The following is a 21,417-nucleotide window of genomic DNA, read 5'->3' as shown; positions in this document are numbered from 1 at the left end:
TAAATATTTTATTAATACTATTAGCAAAATTAACCGATTAGATATTAAAAATTTTTTTTTGTTACATCTAAAATTTTTTGTGAAAACCTATTTGACCGGCCTCAAGAGGCCGCGGCCTCTCGGTGATTGCACCGATTCATTTATATGGCCAGCACGCCACTGCCGGTGTTGCCCCTGTAAAACAGATCCTTATTAAATGGGGCATCAAGACAGATAACGACGCACTTGCGAATGTGTGGAAATACAGAACGTGGAGCACCTGAGAGTATGCAGACTTTGCACATCACAGTGTGCCCTCGATGATTTATGGCTCGCAAATACAAAGGGTGTAGACGTAGACTGTAGACTGGGCAGAAAAACTGTTGTCGGGTCCAGACTCAAAAAAGTAAAGTAACTGGAGAAAAAAGACTTTTTAAAATATAAGGGAACTGTTCAACTTAAGTCTACACCAAGCGAGACACTCACAAGGTACATTACATGTCACTAAAAATCTTATCTTATAAAAGTCTTATCTCCTTGCTTTAAAAATATAAAAAAAATGGGTAGAATAACACTGGGTAGTGTTTACTGACATTTTCTTTAAGAATATGTTCCGGCACCTCCGCCAAAATATCAAGCTGATTTAGTGTTGCCAGGTCCGATTTGTTTTTAATCGGTTCATAAACAAAAACAAATCGGGATTTAGGGTTGTAGATCGGGACAAATAAACAACAATAGCCCAGCAAATTACCGTTTTGGAGTGTAATTTTCAGAGTCAACTCAGAATTGCATGAAAATCTGGTTTTAGGTTCTACTTACTCTCTACTTCAAAGCTGAACTTGGACCGTTGGTTGCTTTTATTTGGGGGGTGACAGTTACAGTTACCCCTTCTCGGGGGTAAAAAAACGCGCGTTTAAAGTAAGTCCCAAAATGGATCAACTGACTAACTCTAAAAAAATTTTGTTCTATATAATTTTTAAACTAAGTCAATACTTTTCGAGTAATTTTATCGAAGAAAATATTCTTAGCAAAAATGTAGCTTTTAAAAAAGCAAAAAAAATTGTACGTTCAGAAAGTCTATAAAACCAGTAAAAGCAAAGTCGTAGCTCATCAAAAATACGTTTTTATTCGTCAAATTCCAAATCGAATTTTTCAATTTGAAATAACCAAAAAATTAAGCAATTTTCTGGCAAAACCTGTTAATATTTTTTAAAGTTTTTAAAAAAATATTTTATTTTATTTTATATAAAAGTCTCTAGCACTAAAACTAAGCGGGTTACGCTCAAAATAAAGTTTGCCCCTTTTTTTGGTAAAAAAAAAATCGTCAAAAACTCTCCTATTTAGCACCGTAAAAACAAATTAATCGATACCGCTTTACCATTTACTTTATATGTGTATTATTTATACGATCTGTAAGGTTTACCGGTTGGGAGTGCTTAGTTTAAAAAAAATGGTTTTATAGTAAAAAAATTTTCCAAAATATTGGAAAATGCCCTTTTTTTCAAAATAACTTAAAACGTATTAGGGATACTAAAAATCTCAAGGAGTAAGAAGTAGGTAGGTAGTTTGGCTTTTATAAATATGATAGATTCATTTTGTTTTTCTGTAAGACAAAAATTGTTTAAAATGTGGCTTTTGGTTTATGTTCATATTTTGCATACACTCGTGATTAGTGACTCGTTCAGGCCGTTTCAGTCATGTAAAAAACACATAAGTACCTAAAGTAAATTGTTTGTAAAGCGGTAACGATTAATTTAATTTGGGGTGCTAAGTAGGGGAAAATTTTCACGATTTTTTTACCAAAAGAAAGGAGTTAACTTGATTTTGAGCATAACTGGCTTAGTTTTTATGCTAGAAACTTTTTTAAAACGTAAAAATAAACTTTTAGTAAAAGAGTTTTAATTTGTTTTTCCCGAAAAAAGTGCTTTATTTCTTGGTTATTTCAAGTTGAAATATTTGATTTCGAATTTGACGAATAAGTATGTATTTTTCACGAGCTACTGCTTTTGCTGAGTCTGACTCTACGAGTTCACAATTTTTTTTATTTTTTTATATCATGCTACATTTTTGCTAAGAATGTTTTTTCGATCAAATACTTACTTTTTGAGTTATTTGTGAAAATCGTCTGAAAACGTGATTTTTTTTTGTCGAAAAATAAACATTTTCAATCGTAAATAACTCGAAAAGTATTAAGTAAGTTAAAATTTTATAGAACAAAAATTGCTTAGAATTAGTCAATTTATCCATCACCGGACTTATTTTAAACGCGCGGTGTTTCCCCCAAATAGGGGTGACTGTCACCCCCCGAGTAAAAGCAACCAACGGCAAAAGTCGTCCAAATTTTCATGCAATTTCGGAGTTGAACCTGAAAATATACGGTATCGCCGTATTTACCGTTCATTTACTGGACTACAAGGTGTTTGTATAATCTTTATTTAATCCTACATAATAATAATAATCAGACGAAATTACAAAAAAAATCGTAGATTAAGTAAATTATTTATCTTTTATTAAAATTATATATTTTTTTTATTCGATTTTGCCGCTCTTAGGATTGCCTTGTTTTTATAACATAGTTATAAAATTCACTGCAAGTCCTCCTGAAATTGGTTTTCGTGGGTGAAAATCGGGACATTTAGTATCCCGATCAGGTACAAATCGGTACGCGTCCCCAGGCCCCTGAAAATCGGGACGTCCCGCGCAAATCGGGACACCTGGTAACGCTAAGCTGATTCCATGCGCTGCCACAGTTTTCATAAGGTATGTATTAATAAGTTTTCTTAACTGGTACTTGATGCTTACAAAGTTCATAAATCAATACTAAGAAATATACAGTATGGTGCAAATGAAAGGAATAAATTCGTTCTTTCGTACACAGGCGACTGTAAGGAAAAATCCCGAAACAGGTCGATTTTTATTTTTAAATTATTATATTTTGACATTATGTATAATATCATATCAGTGACGTCACCATGATGAGTTTTTTAAATGATAATAGGGGTCGTGTGCTAGCTCATTTGAAAGGTTATTTATTTCCATATTCAGTACTATAAACATGAACATAATTATTTTTATAGGGTGTCTAAAACAATTTTGTTGAATTAAATAAATTGACAAAAAAAATGTATGTAATTTATTTAATGAAAAGATATGTACAGTGTACTATTGCTAAAAAATAGAAAAAATGTTTATTTCACAAAGAAACATTACTTATCGCTTAAATTCAATGTTCAATCTAGCTCCCGCCGGCCACCTGCCTCTTGGAAGTTTGAACATTTAATTTTAAGCAAAAAGCAATGTTCATTTGTGAAATAAACATTTTTTCTGATTTATGATAGTAGTAAAATGTATATTGAATGAAATAATTTACATTAAATTCTTCTTTTTTTTGTCAATTAATTTAATTAAAAAAATGTTTTTGGCCTCCCTGTATCAATAATAATATTACTGTTTATATTACTGAATAGAGAATTGAATAAACTTTCAAATGAGCTAGAACACGACCCCTATTCTCATTCCAAAAATCATCGATGCCGTCATCACGCCCAGATGGATGACGTCACTAGTATGATATATATATACCTAAAAATAACAATTTAAAAATAAAAAGCGACATGTTTCGAACTTTTTCCTTAAAGTGACCAGTTTACGAAATAACAAATTTAATCCTTTCATTTGCACCATACTATTTTTAAGTACAAATAAAAACCCACTATTTATTATTAAAAGTAAATATTTATAATTTTTTTAGATACATAATATAATTTAGCAGCGTGCCATAGTATGTGTTATCTGAATAAATAAACAGATATTCCAACCTCAAAACAACAATACATTAATTGATTTTACAAAATAAACGGCAATAAATCACGGTAGCAGTCTATAATAAAAAATACAATACAAAAACGATAATACAAATAGCTCTAAATCTCGTTTATCGACATAAATAACCAGAACAAAACAAAAAACAATAATTGTAAAATTGTATAATACAGGTAATAAAAGCGACCAGATCTTGCAATATACAGAGTGGGCCAAATAAAATAGTCCACCTCGATATTTGGCAGAATTTATTAGATTTTAAGGAAATGACGAAACAGGTCAATTTTTAATCCAAGAGGGACACATTTTTACGGTACATACATCTGTCATTTGTCAACCTCTTCCCTTTCACTCCCCGCCCCTGATTTTTAAATAGGGGATAGGGGTCATGTGCTAGCTCATTTGAAAAGTTATTCAATTCTCTATTCAGTAATATTAACATTAACATAATTATTTATACAGGTGCCCAAGAAAAATTATTTTGAATTAAATTAATTGACTCAAAAAGAAAAATGTATGTAATTTATTTAACTCAGAATACATTCTACTGCTGGCAGAAAACATAAAAAATTATTATTTGATTAATAAACATTTTTGTTGCTTAAATTCAATATTCAACCTATTAAGAAGCATATTGGTGGCCGCTTGAACACTGAAATTAAGCGAAAAGCAATGTTTATTTATCAAAAAACATTGTTTTCTGTTTTGTGACAGCAGTAGAATGAATTTTAAATTAAATAAATTACATACATTCTTCTTATTGTGTCAATTAATTTAATTAAAACATTTTTTTCTTGGACACCTTGTATAAATAATTATGTTAATGTTTATATTACTGAATAGAGAATTCAATAGCCTTTCAAACGAGGTAGCACACAACCCCTATTCCCTATTTAAAAATAAGGGTTAGGGGAAATGGAAGTGAGGGGGTTGACAAATAACAGATGTATCTACCGTAAAAATGTGTCCGCCTTAGATCAAAAATCGACCTGTTTCGTCATTTTCTTAAAATCTAATATACTGCCAAATATCGGGGTGGACTGTTTTCTTTGGCCCCCTCTGTAATACAAAAGTAAAAATTAAACTATATTTTTTATGTATTAGTTTCTAAGCAGGCATATAAAATATGAGAAAATGTACTATGTATAAGAAAACTGAAATTAGACTTGGGAGTTGGGTTAGCAAGGTGTTATTCTATTTCTCGACTCTACTTTACAGAATAAAAACATGGACTCTTAACGCTAGGACTACTGAAGCTGGAAGTATTGAAACGGTGAATATATAGACCTGTCTATTCATCATAACCATGATGAATATATAGGTAGTGAAGTGCAACTTTAGACTCCCCATGTCTTTTTTAATTCATCATTCGTTTGGTTTGCAAGTAATAGATATCACGAACAGGCGTCATCAGAATCCTTGTACCATAAGACGTTTTATTGCTCCGGAAATAAAGCTTCAAATTGTTTCTGGCAGATGTCGCTACAGCATCCATATTGCTTTATTTGTTATAATTTTGTATTGGGAGGCTGGATATGTTTCAGTTCGTTCAGAGGCAGCCATATACTCCTCTGAAGATATCTAATCAGAGTGAAACGTACCTACGTAAGTGCTTTTATTAGTATAGTATAGTTGATCCAAAAGATGGCATAACCCAGACATCCAAAGTGAAAGTTATCCTTCAACACAAAATTGTTCTATATGGTCCACACAATGTCCAGAAAAGAGTCACACCATTTTGAGCGTCGCGTTTGGGGGGGGGGAGAGGGGGACAAATCGGTAAATTCGTAGTTTTTCAAGTTTTTCGCCAATATTTCTAAAACTATGTAGTTTAGCATGAACAACCCTCTATACAAAATTGTTCTACATTCAATTTGAAATAAAAAAGGTCCTATGCATAATCTTTCTAAAATGAATGGTTCCAAAGTTACGGAGGTAGAATAGTATAACTGGTCCAAAAAAGGCCTAACCCAAACATCCAAAGTAAAAGTTTTCCTCCAACACCAAAATGTTCTATATGGCCCACATATTGTTCAGTAAAAAGTTACACCAATTTGAGCGTCCGGTTTGGGAGGGAGATGGGAGAGAAGCCGGTAAATTAGTAGTTTTTTTAAGTTTTTCGTCAATATTTCTAAAACTATGCTTTAGCGTAAACAATGTTATATACAGAAATGTTCTACATGAGATTTAAAAAAATAAATGTTCTATACATAATTGTTATAAAATCAACGGTTCCAGAGTTACGGAGGGTGAAAAGTCGATGTTTTCGATACTTTTTATATTTTTTGGGCAATATTTATGATATAACTATACCAAAAACTCAGACATCCAAAGTGAAAGTTATACTCCCACACCAAATTGTTCTATATGGTCCACATAATGTTCAGAAAAAAGTCACACCATTTTGAGCGTCGGGTTTGGAGGGGAGAGGGAGGAGAAATCGGTAAATATAAAAGTATCGAAAACCTCCACTTTTTACCCTCCGTAACCGTTGATTTTATAACAATTATGTGTAGAACCTATTTTGTTTTAAATTTTATGTAGAACATTTTTCTGTAGAACATTCCTTACGCTAAAGCATAGTTTTAGAAATATTGACGAAAAACTTAAAAAAACTACTAATTTACCGACTTCTCCCCCATCTCCCCCCTAAACCGGACGCTCAAAATGGTGTAACTTTTTACTGAACAATATGTGGACCATATAGAACAATTTGGTGTTGAAGGAAAACTTTTACTTTGGATGTCTGGGTTAGGCCTTTTTTTGGACCAATTATACTATATTACCTCCGTAACTTTGGAACCGTTCATTTTAGAAGGGTTATGCATAGGGCCTTTTTTATTTCAAATTTAATGTAGAGAACAATTTTGTGTAGAGGGTTGTTCATGCTAAACCGCTTAGTTTTAGAAATATTGACGAAAAACGTAAAAAACTACGAATTTGCAGATTTCTCCCCGCTCCCCCCCCCCAAACCCGACTCTCAAAATGGTGTGACTTTTTTCTGAACATTATGTGGACCATATAGAACAATTTGGTGTTGGAGGATAACTTTCACTTTGGATATCTGGGTTTGGGTCTAACTATACCATACTATATGGTTTTCTCTGAATAAACTGAACTATAAGATAAGTCTCTTAATTTCGTTTTACAGCGAATTATATTAAATATTTCGTATAATGATGTTTTAGGATCAGTTAGTAACAGTATTATTTTTTTAAATTTAATTCACAATCTGGCTAATCTAAATTTATGGCCCATAAGAGACATACATTTATATGATGCATATATAAAGAAAATGTTGTTACCTCCTCCGCAAGTAGCTGAGCATAATGATGTATATGTTAATGTCCAGTAGTATAGTGGTTTGGAACATGACGACCCATCTCCTCCACATACACCGCAGGCATCAACTTGTTTTTCCGATCCAATTTGTAGATCACATCCAACTCTCTGCAAATAAGGAAATACAAGTATCTATAATAGCGTGTTACTAAAATAAAATAATATTTTCGAAAATTTTTACAATTTTGTTAAATTAATAGAAGCTTTTTCAAATTTTGCGTTTCACTTCCATAATATTGCTAATAGGCACAGCTACGCTTTTTAAAGTTGGGTAAGATAAAAAAAAACATACTAGTTCAGAGAAATAAGGAAAAAAATATCCTGTTGGAAACACAACCCCCTCCAGCCCAAAACCAAATTTTTTGAGTAGTATGGACATCTATATTATTAACCTATATGTTTCCTGCAGCCGATATTGATGATATACATAGTTATAAACAAATGAAGATCAAAAAACGGTAAATTTTCGCTTTTTTCGTCTATAACCAAAAAGTTAAGTATTTTAAATAAATTTGAGAGTAAGAATCTCATAAATCGCATAAAAAACTTCAATATGGCGTTCGCTGAATTTGTCTATCCTTATTGGTTGCTTAGAAAATTGCAAAATAAATCATAAATTGTGAGTTTCTATAAATATTCATAAGTTATGTAAAAATTAACTTAGAACGTTCTTATTACACGAAATTTTGAGACTTCTAGTGCTTAAATCATACCCTAAATTTCAAAGTAATTGGTCAAATAGTTTAAAAGGTATTTAATTTGTTTATCCCAAATTAATTTTTTTTACAACGCTATAAGTCAGAGAATGATGAAGTTACACTAATACTTTGGATAGTTTATGAAAGAAGAAGATTTATAATATTTATTTAATTAAAAAAAAATGACAAAAAATAATTCTAAATACTGCAAAATTATTTGCAAAAACATGTGAATTAAAAAAAGGGGGGCTAACTTCGTCCCTAATTGTCCTAGGATAATTGCTTTTCTTTCTAAATGTGTAAAAAATTCAGGCTTTCCAAATATGAAAAAATAATTTTTCTACGGATAACGGTTAAAAAGTTATTCTGTTTGTTTGTAAGTAAGCAAAAAATCGACGTGTTTTGCAAAATAATTTTACACTGTTTAAAATTATTTTGTGTCATTTTTTTTAATTAAGTCAATAGTATAAATATTTTTCTTCCATAAACTGTCAGAAGTCTTAGTGTAACCTCATAATTTTCTGACTTATAGTGTTGCAAAATAAATGAATTTGGGATAAACATATTAAATAACTTTTAAACTATTTCATCAATAGCTTTAAAATTTAAAGTATAATTTAAGCACCAGATATCTCATCAATTCGTGTAATAAGAAGGTTCTAAGTTAATTTTTACATAAGTTATGAATATTTAAAAAAACTCAAAATTTATTATTTATTTTGCAATTTTCTAAGTAACCAGTACCGTAAATAAGGGTTACTTTGGCCCTGGGGTCCTTCTTTGGCCCAAATTAAAAATAAAATAAAAACGTTTTCAAAGTATCTCGAGAGAGTAGATTTTAAGCCGATATGGGTAGTTTCCGATGGAGTGCAGACTTGCGCAACTCGTAACGACCTTCAAATGTTTCACGTATCGCCTCCTAGAACCAGCATGAGTACTTTTGATGTTGTATGTGCAACAAGTGATTTTTTAATGTCTAAAACTTTTAGCTGCAAAAACCGTTTTACGTCTGTTACAAGGTTGGTGAGTACTTTTTTAACATCAGAATTTAATACTTAATGCAGTGGAATGGTTATAATTTGCATTATTCTCAGCTTTTTTATTTTAAAATTCAATAATAAAACCAGTTCAGATAACCTCAAAAATATGACCTTCTTTGACCCAACTTATATTTGGGCCAAAGTAGGTCTGATGTTTGTTTTATTTGTTTTATTTATTCATTATTACCTACCTACTGCTTTAAATCAACATTCTGGGTGCTCTTTTATTGAATAAATTTATTTTTAGATTAACTACGGAAGATGCCCTATAACTACAAGCGCCAACCAGGAAGCCGGAGTTATGCCGACTACAGTCAAGATCATCTCCAAAACTGTTTAGAAGCAATCAGATCTGGTGAAATGACACAAAGGCAAGCCGCAGATATTTTTAAAATACCACGAAGCACTATTAAAAACAAACTAAAAAATCTGTTTTCGAGCTCACCGGGTCATCCCAAAGTTTTTACCCAGGAAGAAGAGTTAGCATTTGCTAGTCACATCGACAAAATGTGTGAATTCGGATTTCCAATTGATGAACTGGATTTGAGATATATTGTAAAAAGTTATGTCACAAGACAAGGAATGACAATACAGTGTTTTTGCAATAATTTGCCTGGCCGTGACTGGACCAAGTCTTTCTTAAAAAGGCATCCTCAGCTCACAGTCAGGTTTGCATCAAATATAAAAAGAAATCGTGCTCAGATTGATAGAAAAATAACCTCAGACTACTTCGATCACTTAAAAGAAGTAGTTGAGAATGTACTGCCTCAAAACATCTATAACTACGACGAAACATGCATGTCTGACGATCCAGGCAGGAAGAAAGTAATCTGTCGTAGGGGTTCAAAGTACCCAGAGCTTATCATGAATTCGACTAAGTCCAACATTAGCGTTATGTTTTGTGGTAATGCCAATGGTACCTATGTGCCACCTTATATTATTTATAAGGCTGAACATTTGTGGACCACATGGTTGGAAGGTGGCCCCGAAGGAGCGCATTACAACAGGACAAAACAAGGTTGGATCGACGGAGCAACATTTGAAGATTGGTTTGCTACACATCTTCTTCCAATCTTAAAGAAACAAGAAGGTAATAAAGTAGTTATCGGTGATAATCTTAGCTCACATGTAAGCTTAAACGTGGTCAGGCTTTGCGAAGAGAACAATATCCAATTCGTATGCTTGCCTCCAAACTCCTCGCACCTAACACAACCACTTGATGTGGCCTATTTTAGACCTCTCAAAAGTAAGTGGCGACAGATTCTTACCGAATGGAAACAGTCTGATAGTGGCAAAACTGTTGCCACATTACCAAAAGATATTTTTCCAAGATTGTTGAAAAAATCTTTGGATGAGTTGGAGCTTCATCAAAAGGAAAACTTAAAGTCTGGTTTTAAAAAGGCCGGCATACATCCCTTAGACAAAGAAGAAGTATTGAAGCGCTTACCTTCCAACAATGTGACAGTTAATTTGGAATTGGTAGGACAAACATTTATCCGCCATTTGGAACAGAAAAGGCAAGAAGTTGTTAAACCCCGATGAATAAAACGAAAAAAATAGACGTTCCTGCAGGTAAAAGCATAACAGCTAACGATATTATTCAGTATCAAGAACACCAAATGAATCAAAAAGGTCAAAAGAATAAAGAAAAAAAGATGGAAAACTAGAAGAAAAAAAGAGAAAAAGAAAGGGAAAAACTTGAAAAAAAGCGACAGACGGTTTTAGAAAAGAAACAAGAAGTTAAGAGACAAAAGAGAAAAATGAATAAAAAAGACATGGAACTTTGACTTCGGAAGAAGATAGTGACAATTACAGCGTCGTTTCATCCGGTCATAGTGACATGGTTCTTTCAACGGACGAAGAAGAGGAAATTAAAACAATCAGTGGTCTCCAGGTAAATCACACAAATGTCGATATAGTTGCATCTACTTCTTTCAGTGCCAAAAAACCCCAGGAACAAAACGAAGAAGAAGAATAAAGTCAAATCTGCAAAAAGGAATCTTCGTTGTTGTTGAATGGAATAAGCTACTGTTCCCTGGGATTGCTGTGAATGTGTCAGAAGAAGGTGCTGTTGTTGAATGCATGGAACGTACCAATAAGTGTTGGAAGTGGCCAAAGAAAAGGACTCTTTGTTTTACAAATGGAGCGCTATTAAGAAAAAGATCCAACCTCCAAAACTATTAAAAAGAGGACTATTTTCCATCAGTAATTTGTAAAAAACATGAATTGTTTGCTAAAGCTTCATTTTTGTACCTTTTCTAAAAAAAACATAATTCGAAATATATTTTTCTGTCATATAAATATACTGAATAAATAAACCCATGTCTTTCTTTGACCCTAACTATTTATATAATGCTTTAAAGTAGGTAATATCATATTGGGCCAAAGTAACCCTAACGTAAGGCTAACATTGGCCCAGGTAAAAAATTTAAAAAAGTTTATATATTTTTTAAAAAAACACTAATATGCTTTATGCATGTTATTTAAGATAGTTTAATTATGTAAAACAGATGAACACAGCTTAGTAGTAGAAAAATGCTAAGATTTATTGAGAGTTGATTTAAAAGGTTTTAATAAATGGGCCAAAGTAGCCCGAGTTTACGGTAACCAATAAGGATAGACATATTCAGCGAACGCCATATTGAAATTTTTTAGACGATTTATGAGTTTCTTACTCTCAAATTTGTTTAAAATGCTTAACTTTTTGGTAATAGACGAAAAAAGCAAAAATTTACCGTTTTTTGATCTTCATTTGTTTATAATTATGTATATCATCAAAATCGGCTGCAGGAAACATACAGGTTATTAATATAGATGTCCATACTACTCAAAAAATTTGTTTCCGCCTGAAGGGGGATGTGTCATGAGAAAAATCTTATTTCTCTTAACTACACCTAGAAGTGGTCCAGAAAATAATGTTCACAGCTCAACATGTAAGAGAACGGACTGGTGTAAAATAGCTCTTAAGAATCACTATGACGAAGTTTCGAGGTCTTATACCATATAAAAAAGTTGTCTTCCGTTTTGTAGTTTTGTATTTAGGTTAAATTATATCGAATTTTTCCAGTCGAGAAGCTGGTTTGTATTCTAGACCACTTCTACGTTCTATTCTCCCTTATGGGATGAGAACACAATATGGGAACAGGTACATAACAAATCCCCGTTAACAAAACGGAATATCTTAGAATAAAGGATGAAAAAAGGATTCCCGTAACTCCAGAGTAGAGATATAAAAAATACGAAGAAGCTGGAAATAATGATAGCGAAGAAAGGAACATCGAAACCAGACAGTTAGCAGAACATGCAAGAAGGCCTAAATGTGGTAAAAATACTTAACTTCTTACTCTGGTCTCCTAAAATTAGTTTCCGAACAAAAATAACCATCAACAGTCGGTTGTAGAACCAATTTTGACGTACGGATCTGAAATGATGATGAAACAGAAGAAAAAAACCCATAAAAAAAGTGGTAAAAATGGACTATCTAAGAAGATAAGAAAATCTACGGTTTCGTTTTGATTAAAATCTGTCTTCCTCCATCCCCCGATAGCACTATTTCTAGGTCTACCTGTTGTCAAGGAGGCTCTAAGGAAGACAGATTTTTACCATTCCGACCGTAGATTGTCGATATAAATTAAAATAATTTATATCGCAGTATGGATAGAACGCCCTCTAACGGGGAATAAGCGAAATAATATCTAAGAAGAGCCTGTGAGATATCCAGACGATCATATCCCAGACAACTTTATGGTACGGGCATATAATGTTATGTAAAGGTCTTAAACTATGTTTCATGGAACAAAATAAGGGCAGGAAGACCAGAATTAGAATGGAGAGAAAGAATCAGATGAATAATAAAAGACCGTGAGTTTTGACCGTGAGAATGGGTCATAAATCAGGAGGAATGGACCGACCGAAAAAATATCGAGATCGAAATGCGAGATGCGACAGAGATATAGAGATAGAGATAATCACAAATGAACCACTTTTGTGAGAATATTTAAATGCTTCTTCTTAGCCGTATAATGTCCACTGCCGTAATGTATAACATATACTTCCACTTTTCCAATTATCGTTTTTATGTTGTTATCTACAAATCTTATCCGTGGTATTCCTCTTAGTCCTCTACCTTTGTAAGTAAGTAAGTAAGAAGAAAAAGATTTGCATTGGTCATTGATACATACTTACGTTACTCGAAAAATTTAGCAACTAACTTCATACTGTCGGTATGCATACACCATTTGTTTCAATTTTTTATAAGCTATATTTTGGCTAAGAATATTTTTTTCGATAAAATACTTACTTTTTGAGTTATTTGAAAAAAAAAACCGTCTAAAAGTATGTTTTTTTTTGTTAAAAATGAACATTTTTACTCGCAAATAACTCGAAAAGTATTGCCTTGAAAAAACTCTATAGAACAAGAGTTGCTTAGAATTAGTTATTTTATCCAATTCCGGACTTATTTTGAATGTATATTTTCACCCCCCGAGAAGGGGGCATTCCCCTCAATTTTTGTAACATGGAGGGGATGTAGAATTGTATTTTCTTATAGTTCTTATAGTTCTTATATAAGTTTTTCTTATATAATAATAGACAATGTCAACTACTTATTCCCAAATTTTCATCCTTCCTTTAATTTTTTTGGAGGTTTTCGTAAAGTTTTGTGTTCCTTGATCGGGCTATAAAGAAGCATAGCTTCAATAAGTTAAAAAAAAATTAAAATTTTTATTTTAATGGTTTGTGTTTATTGTATTTAACTTTTACGATAATAGTTTTCTGAGACTTCTCAGTAAAACAATCTTCGAAATACAAACTATGTTTTTTTACAAGTTTGATGAAATTTTATTTCGGAGTGAAACGAATGTTCGCTTTGTATCATTAAAATTATAAGTTCCAAAAAGGAAGTCAAAACGGATCACCTTGCATATTTTAGTTTTGCAGATTCTCTAGAAACCTAATTAGAGTTTGCAATGTTTAATTGAATCTGCAAAAGTTACAACTTTATACCCAAAGTTGTTGTCAAACTAATTACACCAGCTTTGCTCGTTTAATAAGATCCTGTTAGGACTCCTCAAATATTTGGAAAACGATTCAACTTTGCAAACTTCTTTTTGAATTGTTGTTTTACAAAGGAACTCTGGTCTTTCGTAGTAATTAAAAATTTAATATTTATTTTAGTGGACCTTCAAGCTGCACAACAATTTATTGTATATTTTGCAACATTTTTTTATTTAGACTAATATATCCCGAAAATAATTGTAAGTTCAGTTTACAATTGAACTTATAATTAAAGAAAGAAAACTACAGTATCTCGGACATGTAGTGATGCGGGGCGAGAAGTATGGCATACTGCGACTCATAATGCAAAGAAAGATATATGGCAGAAGAAGCATGGGAAGAAGACGAATTTCATGACTGAAGAACCTGAGAGAATGGTTTGGATGCAGCTCAAAACAACTATTTAGAGCTACTGCCTCAAAAATTAAAATAGTTATGATGATTTCCAACCTCCGTAGCGGAGTTGGCACCTGAAGAAGAAGAAGAAGATCCGCATAAATCCGTTAATAACTACTAAGGGTTATTAGGGGCGGGGGCGCAGACAGTAAAATACATATTATTACATTAAAATGGGGAAAGCAAGAAGAGACAGAGTAAGAAATACAAACATTAGAGAGCAATTCAAACTTAAAAATATTGTAAGATGGGGTAGGCAGCGCAAGAGGATGTGGTACAACCATGTAAGACGAATGGATGAGAATAGACTCTCAAAAATTGCTCCAGAAAACAACAACAAAAAAATTTAAAAATGCGCTCAATAATTTGATCTTATTTGTTTCAAAAACCATTCATTTTAAAACCGCCCAATTTTTTGAACATAAAAAGAACACTATAGTAAAATGTATTGTAGAAGAAAAACGATGCATTTAACTTCTTGTGGACGAGGGGTTAAATACACTTCTCATTTTTTTCTTAAAATACGTCAGTCATCAAATTTTTTACAGTTTATCTCGCATAGTTTGAATGTAATCGACATTTAATATTACTTAATTTATAGGTCTTTTCAAGCACAACAAAAGTTATTGGTAGCATTATACACCTAAATCGACCATTTCTCTGTTATTTCAAGTTAAATACACTGATTTGAGCATGCACCAAGAAAACAAGTTTTTTCACTTACCATATCTCTTTTTGTGTTATAACTAGAAGATTCATAAAAGAAATAATCTCTTTGTTATTTTATAAGCTACAAAAATGTTTTATATAGTTTTTTAGATAGATGCATAGTTTTTAAGTTATTCGGAAAAAACCGTTTGAAAAGGTGTTATGTTTCAATGAAAATGGCCAATTTTCAACCAAGAATAACTCAAAAGCATTGAGTTTTCGAAAAAAAAAAAATATAGAACAGTTTTTGCTTAATATTAGGTTCTCTAGCAACTTCCGTAGTTATTTAAGCAAAAAATTTTCCATCTCCGAGAAGGGGTGGGAATCGCCCCCAAGACAAAAGCACACATCGGCATAGGGTAGACTTTGTTTCTTGGGCTATTCCCTACTTACTGTGAAAATATCACGTAAATCGATATAGTAGGATGGAATTCGGAGCCACATACCCTCATTGACTGCCCTAAATGTTTTTGGATAGTTTAGTTATATTGAGATAATTTAAGAAGTGTAGTATATAGTAGTAGTTCTAAAACTACGATATTTTTAAGAGATAAATATTTAAATCTTAAAAACATCGTAGTTTTATAACTACTACTATATTTATATACTACAGTTATCATTAGATACAATAACATAATTGTAGCATACTGATAACTGTAGTATAGAGTAGTTGTTATAAAACTACCATATTTTTAAGAGTTAAATATTAGATATTAAAATAACCTAGATATCAGTTGTAAGAAACTATTTACAAATGATCGTCATCATCATCAGTAGCTCGACAACCTTTTGTGGGTTCTGGCTTGTTTTAGGATTTTCCGCCATTATGTTCTGTTTCTTGCTTTGTTTTTCCAGTTGGTAATTTTAAGTGTTTTCAGATTTTGTTCCACTTGTTCCATGTATCTAAGTGTGGGTATTCCCTTTGACCCTCTCCCTACTGGTATCTGCCTCATTATATGTTTTGGTGTTTCAGTCTCCAACATCCGTTTAACATGGCCCATCCAGCGCAGACGTCCGATCTTTATGGATGTTATGACGTCGGGTTCGTTGTATGCTGCGTATAGTTCAATATTATATCTTCTGCGCCATACGTCATCTTTCACCCACTTATATATCTGTCTACGGATTTTTCGTTCAAACGTACCTAATAGGTTCTCATCGCTCTTCGACAGTGTCCATATTTCTGATCCATATATAAGGACCGGTTTTATCAGGGTTTTGTATATTTTGCATTTGGTTTATCTTGTGATGTTGTTAGATCTTAGATGTTTAATTAGTCCATTATATATTTTATTAGCAATATGTATTCTTCTTTTAACTTCTTCACTGACATTGTTATCTGCGGTAACTAGTGAAGCTAGATATGTAAAATTTTTCACTCTTTCGATGTTATAGTCTCTTATTGTCAGATTGTAGGTTTCTTTGGCCAGTCGATTTGCTGGTCTTAATGTATTTGGTTTTTATTTCGTTAATGTTTAGGTCAATGTTTTGTGCCGGCTTTTTTATCGCAATAAATGCTTCCATCATCTCCCTTTCCTAGGTTATCTCCTGGTCTAAGTCCTATTTGTGTTTGGAAAGTTCCCGATACTCCGTGCACCCTCCCGATACTTCTGCACTCTAACCTTACACTCGACTGTTAAGAGAGTCGCTTTTACTAATTTAAATAAATGTATTGGTATACCGAATTCTACCATGACTTTGTATGGTGCGTTTCTGTCTACACTGCCAAAGGCACATCTAAAATCGACTAGAAAAAGCACATCTCCCTAGCATCTGATCACTTGTTGAGAAGGTATTTTATTCAAGTAATTTTTTTCAGAGGAGCCTCGGAGGAGGTGTAACCAGAGAAGGTTCCCATTGTTTTCATTCTGGTGGGATGTAGAATAGCATTACAGTAGGAAAAATGAATGAATACCCATGAGCGAACATATAAAACACGCTGTATTTTCCTGTCACCGTGTCACACAAAAAATTGGCCAGCGCAAGTACATGTAATAATTATTATTACATGTACTTGCGCTGGGCAATTTTCTTTGTGACACGGTGACAGGAAAATACAGCGTGTTTTATATGTTCGTTCATGGGTATTCTTTCATTTTTCTCACTGTATGTTGTTTTATATGCCATTAGAGTGAAAACTTACTCTAATTTTTTTCAATTCAGTAATTTTTCATCTGAAGAAAACTTTCACGCAACTAACTAATGTCTAACAATCTACGTTTATGTGTTAGTAAAACCACTTATACATATTTTAGTTTGACAGTACACATCAATACATTTCTTTTCTTTTCGAAAAAAGTTTTATTAGCTAAAACTTATTTTCTTCCAATGGCCTCTTGAAATATTTATTGTTCCGTATTGTGGCTACAGTAAACATTTCAGAAGGAAAAGAAAGCTTATCTGAAGCCAAAGAAGCTTCTAAATGACGATAGAAAAGCGATGCGACGTGAAAAGCGATGTGGAAAAGGGAAAGTGTGAAAATGTCGGAAAATGCATCCGGCATCTTATGGCGGGAGCTGTCCTACTTCTCGATACACTTCAAACCTCTCATTTATTCATCACCCTCGTCTCAAGGGTGTCAATCCCTGACAAAAAACGAAATGGTTTTGTTAGCTCGCTCTCATTATTGCCATATACTCGGTGTTGAATATTTCATACTCTGAAAGGGTTTGCTGAAAGAAGTACTCCACTTGTTTATTATTGGAACAGATTGACGTTTCTGGAAAACTGATTTTTGTTTCTGTATTGAACAGTTTTTTTTTTAAATTAACATAAAGATATTACGGGGTATTACAGTGAGCACGTAAAGGTTGGAATAAATTAATTTTCTCAAGAATGGATGATTTTGGAAAAAAATCCCGAAACAGATCAATTTTTATTTTTAAATTACGACTTTTTGGCATATATGTCATAATAGTGACGTCACCCATCTGGGAGTGACGACATTATCGATGATTTTTTTTAATGGGAATAGGGGCCAAAATTTTTTGGATTAAATTTACTGACATAAAAAGAAGAATGCAAGTAATTTATTTAATTCAAAATAAATTAAATGTTCAAACTGTCAAGAGGAAGCAGGTGGGTGGCTTCCTTGATACTGAATTTAAGCAAAAAACAATATTTATTTGTCAAATAAACATTATTTCCTGTTTTCTGATAGGAGTAAAATGTATTTTGAGTTAAATAAATTACACACATTCTTCTTTTTAAGTCAATAAATTTAATTCAAAAACATTTTTTTGGACACCCTGTATAAATAATTATGTTAATGTTTATATTACTGAATAGATAATTGAATTACCTTTCAAGTGAGCTATCAGACGACCCCTAAATTCTCATTTAAAAAAATCGTAGATGACGTCATCACGCCCAGATGGGTGACGTCACTAGTATGACATATATGCCAAAAAGTCGCAATTAAAAAATAAAAATTGACCTGTTTCGGGATTTTTTCCAAAATCGTTCATTATCGAGAAAATGAATTTATTAATTTATTCCAACCTTTATGTGCTCACTGTATATGAGGTTTTTTGATAAGTTATTTGTTAAGTTATCTGATAATAAATACTAAAAAAAAAAACAAAAACTTAGAAGAAATATTTTCAGTATAGCTATATTAATAAACAAGAATTTGACACCTACAAGAAAAAGCTACTCATACATAAATGAACGGATAGTAAAAACAATATTAAAATTAATTAAAAAATAATAGTGAAAACAATAGTTGCATTGGAAAATCAAGGGGAATTTACAAGAACCCTCGTGTGAGGACTGTGACAAATCTTACATCGAACAGACCAATAGAAGAAATCAGTTATATTTGCAGATGACATAGTTCTTATAAGAGACAACCTTAAAGAGATTAGAACTTTGCTTACTAAGTTAGATGCCACGTGTCAAGAAGTTGTAAGTAAGGTATGCTTTATTGTCAAAAAATTTTACCAATTTGTGGACAAAGCTTATACAAAATAAAAAAATACAATAAAAAACAAAAAATAATAAAAAACTACAAACAAAACAAAAACAGAAACAGACACCAAGTAAATGTGTGTACAAGTTGGTTTGAAGTTTGAACATAAATTTTTTAAAACAAGATCAACATGCTAATTTATCTGAAAAAGAAGACGTTCGGACTTACGGCACCGAAACTCCTTAGTTGACCGCAACCAAACTTAGAATGGAGCAAAGAAGAATGGAAAGGTTACTATTTGGACTGACTCTCAGAAACAGGGTTGGAAAAGAGGAAATCAGATGAAGGACAAGCGTCACATATGTCATAGAGCGAATAACATATATTTGGAGCGAATAGAATGAACAACGGGAGGTGGACCCAAAATATGGTACAGAGATCACGAGCAGACAGAAGAAGTAGAGGTAGACCACCTACACGATGGACAAAATACGTCAAAATCGCTGAGAATTGGATGCAGGAACCTCGAGACTGAGGGAACTGGAAAAAAAGGGAAGGAAAATTTCAACTTTGGATGCAGAAAGTTGGATGATAATGATGAGGCGAATCCCATTACCAACAATAAACCAAAAATAGGAATCAACACCGTATTTTTGGACTGACTAGTTGGCAATACCACACAAGCTACTTAGACTCATTAAAGCCACAATGGATGAAACTTAGGCATATGTACGAATACAAAACCGAAACTAACAACCTTTTTCAAAATATCGCAGGGACTGAAGCCCTGCTTCAGTCCCTGCTGAGCCTATGCAGATATGAAGTCCTAGATGGGCTGGCCCCAACATTGTTTAACGTAACACTGCAGTATGCGGTCAGGCAAATGTAAACTGGACGAGGAAACCTACTGAAGAACAGAACGGTTCAACAGACCGCTTATGCCGACGATATTAATATTATGAGTAGAACATCAACAGGAGCACAGAAAAAGCAAAAATAATTATACAGACGAGAAAAAATATAGTCCCACAAAACGTTATTCATGAAGATGACATTGAGACGGTTGGAAAGTTTACATTGCTGGGAGTAGAAATATATGCCAATGGATCAGAAGATAGAGAAATACGGAAGAGAATAACGCAGGCAAACAGAGCTTATTTTGCCCTCTCCCATATATTTCGCTCTAAAAGTGTCCACCGAAATAGAAAAATGAGAGTCTATAAAACGTTAATTCGACCAATAGCATGCTATGACAGTGAAGTATGGGTCCTGAAAGAAATATCCAAAAGCAATCTCTACACGTTTGAAAGCAAAATACTAAAGACAATACTACGACCTGTGAGGAAAAACGACATATTTAGAATTCGATACAACAACGAGTTTTATCAACATAACTAAACATTCTGTCAGACTTCATTAGAATACAAAGATTGCAATGGACCAGACCTGTGATAAGAATGGGAGAGGATAGTCTACCAAAAGGAGCACTGAATGTTAGAATGCACGGAAAGAGACCGGTTGGAAAGCCAATAAAGCGCTGGCAAGACACAGTAAGAAGCGACGCACAAGCACTTTTAGGAGACCGTGTATGGAGAAGAGCAGCCACACACAAACAAGGGTGAAGGCAAAGAATAAAGGACACCAAGGCTCAATTTGGGCTGTAGTGCCGTAGAAGAAGAAGAAGAAGTTGAATAGATAACTCTATACTAAATTTACAATCAAGATGCAGTAGAAATAAACAAACCAAGACATGTTAAATGCTACAAGGAGCACTCCCGAATCATAATTTACAATGTGTAAACTTTGGAAATAATAATTTGGGATTTACAATGTGTATACATTGTAAATTATGATTCGGGAGTGCTCCTAGTAGCATTTAACGTGTCTTGGTTTGTTTATTTCTACTGTATCTTGTTTGTAAATTTAGTATACATATGTTTAACCATTAACTACCCGCGCCTCAATTTATAACATAACAACACGCGTGGCGTACTTTATACACCACAAGAAAATACACTTAAAACAGCGGATTTGTTTATTTTTTTTTTGAAAAAATACACTTAGTTGTTTGTTATAAACCTTATTCAGCATCAGCGAATACTTTGAGTTCCTTCTCAGTAAGCCAATTGTAGGTCTGGATCCCGCGTATGAAAAAAAAGTTGATTAATAGCAAGCTGAAAATTTGTTAATAGCTTAAGGGTGTCTAGTCGGACAAACTTTGATATATGGGAACACTGGAACAGGGGCAGTTTTAATTGTGGAACAGGTTAAAAATTTGGAACGGTCAGACCACGAAAACGGCACATTTATTTTGTCCGACAGAACAGACTTAAACTCTTCGAACAGAGGTTAAACTCTCATGCAAAAATCAGACTGCTATTTATCACCAAATCGGCGTTTTAACGAGTGGAACATTTAGAATACGTCGAATGACAGGAATTATGACAGGTGATAAATAGCAGTCTGA

General features: G+C 33.0%; 1 protein-coding gene across 3 annotated transcripts in view; it reads right to left on the bottom strand.

Annotated features, from left to right (window-relative positions):
• LOC114336520 (ADAMTS-like protein 1) overlaps positions 1-21,417 on the bottom strand; it is a 1,384,970-nt gene that overhangs the window by 128,854 nt on the left and 1,234,699 nt on the right. For all 3 annotated transcript variants that reach the window (XM_050655007.1, XM_050655009.1, XM_050655008.1), the window contains one exon: positions 7,107-7,251. In XM_050655007.1, coding sequence (XP_050510964.1) covers positions 7,107-7,251 — 145 coding nt within the window. The remainder of the gene's footprint in view (positions 1-7,106; positions 7,252-21,417) is intronic.

The sequence above is a fragment of the Diabrotica virgifera genome, chromosome 6 (genome assembly GCF_917563875.1).
Source record: "Diabrotica virgifera virgifera chromosome 6, PGI_DIABVI_V3a".
Lineage (NCBI taxonomy): Eukaryota > Metazoa > Arthropoda > Insecta > Coleoptera > Chrysomelidae > Diabrotica > Diabrotica virgifera.
Note: the sequence above shows the minus strand (reverse complement) of the source record. Positions and strands in the feature narration are given on the sequence as shown.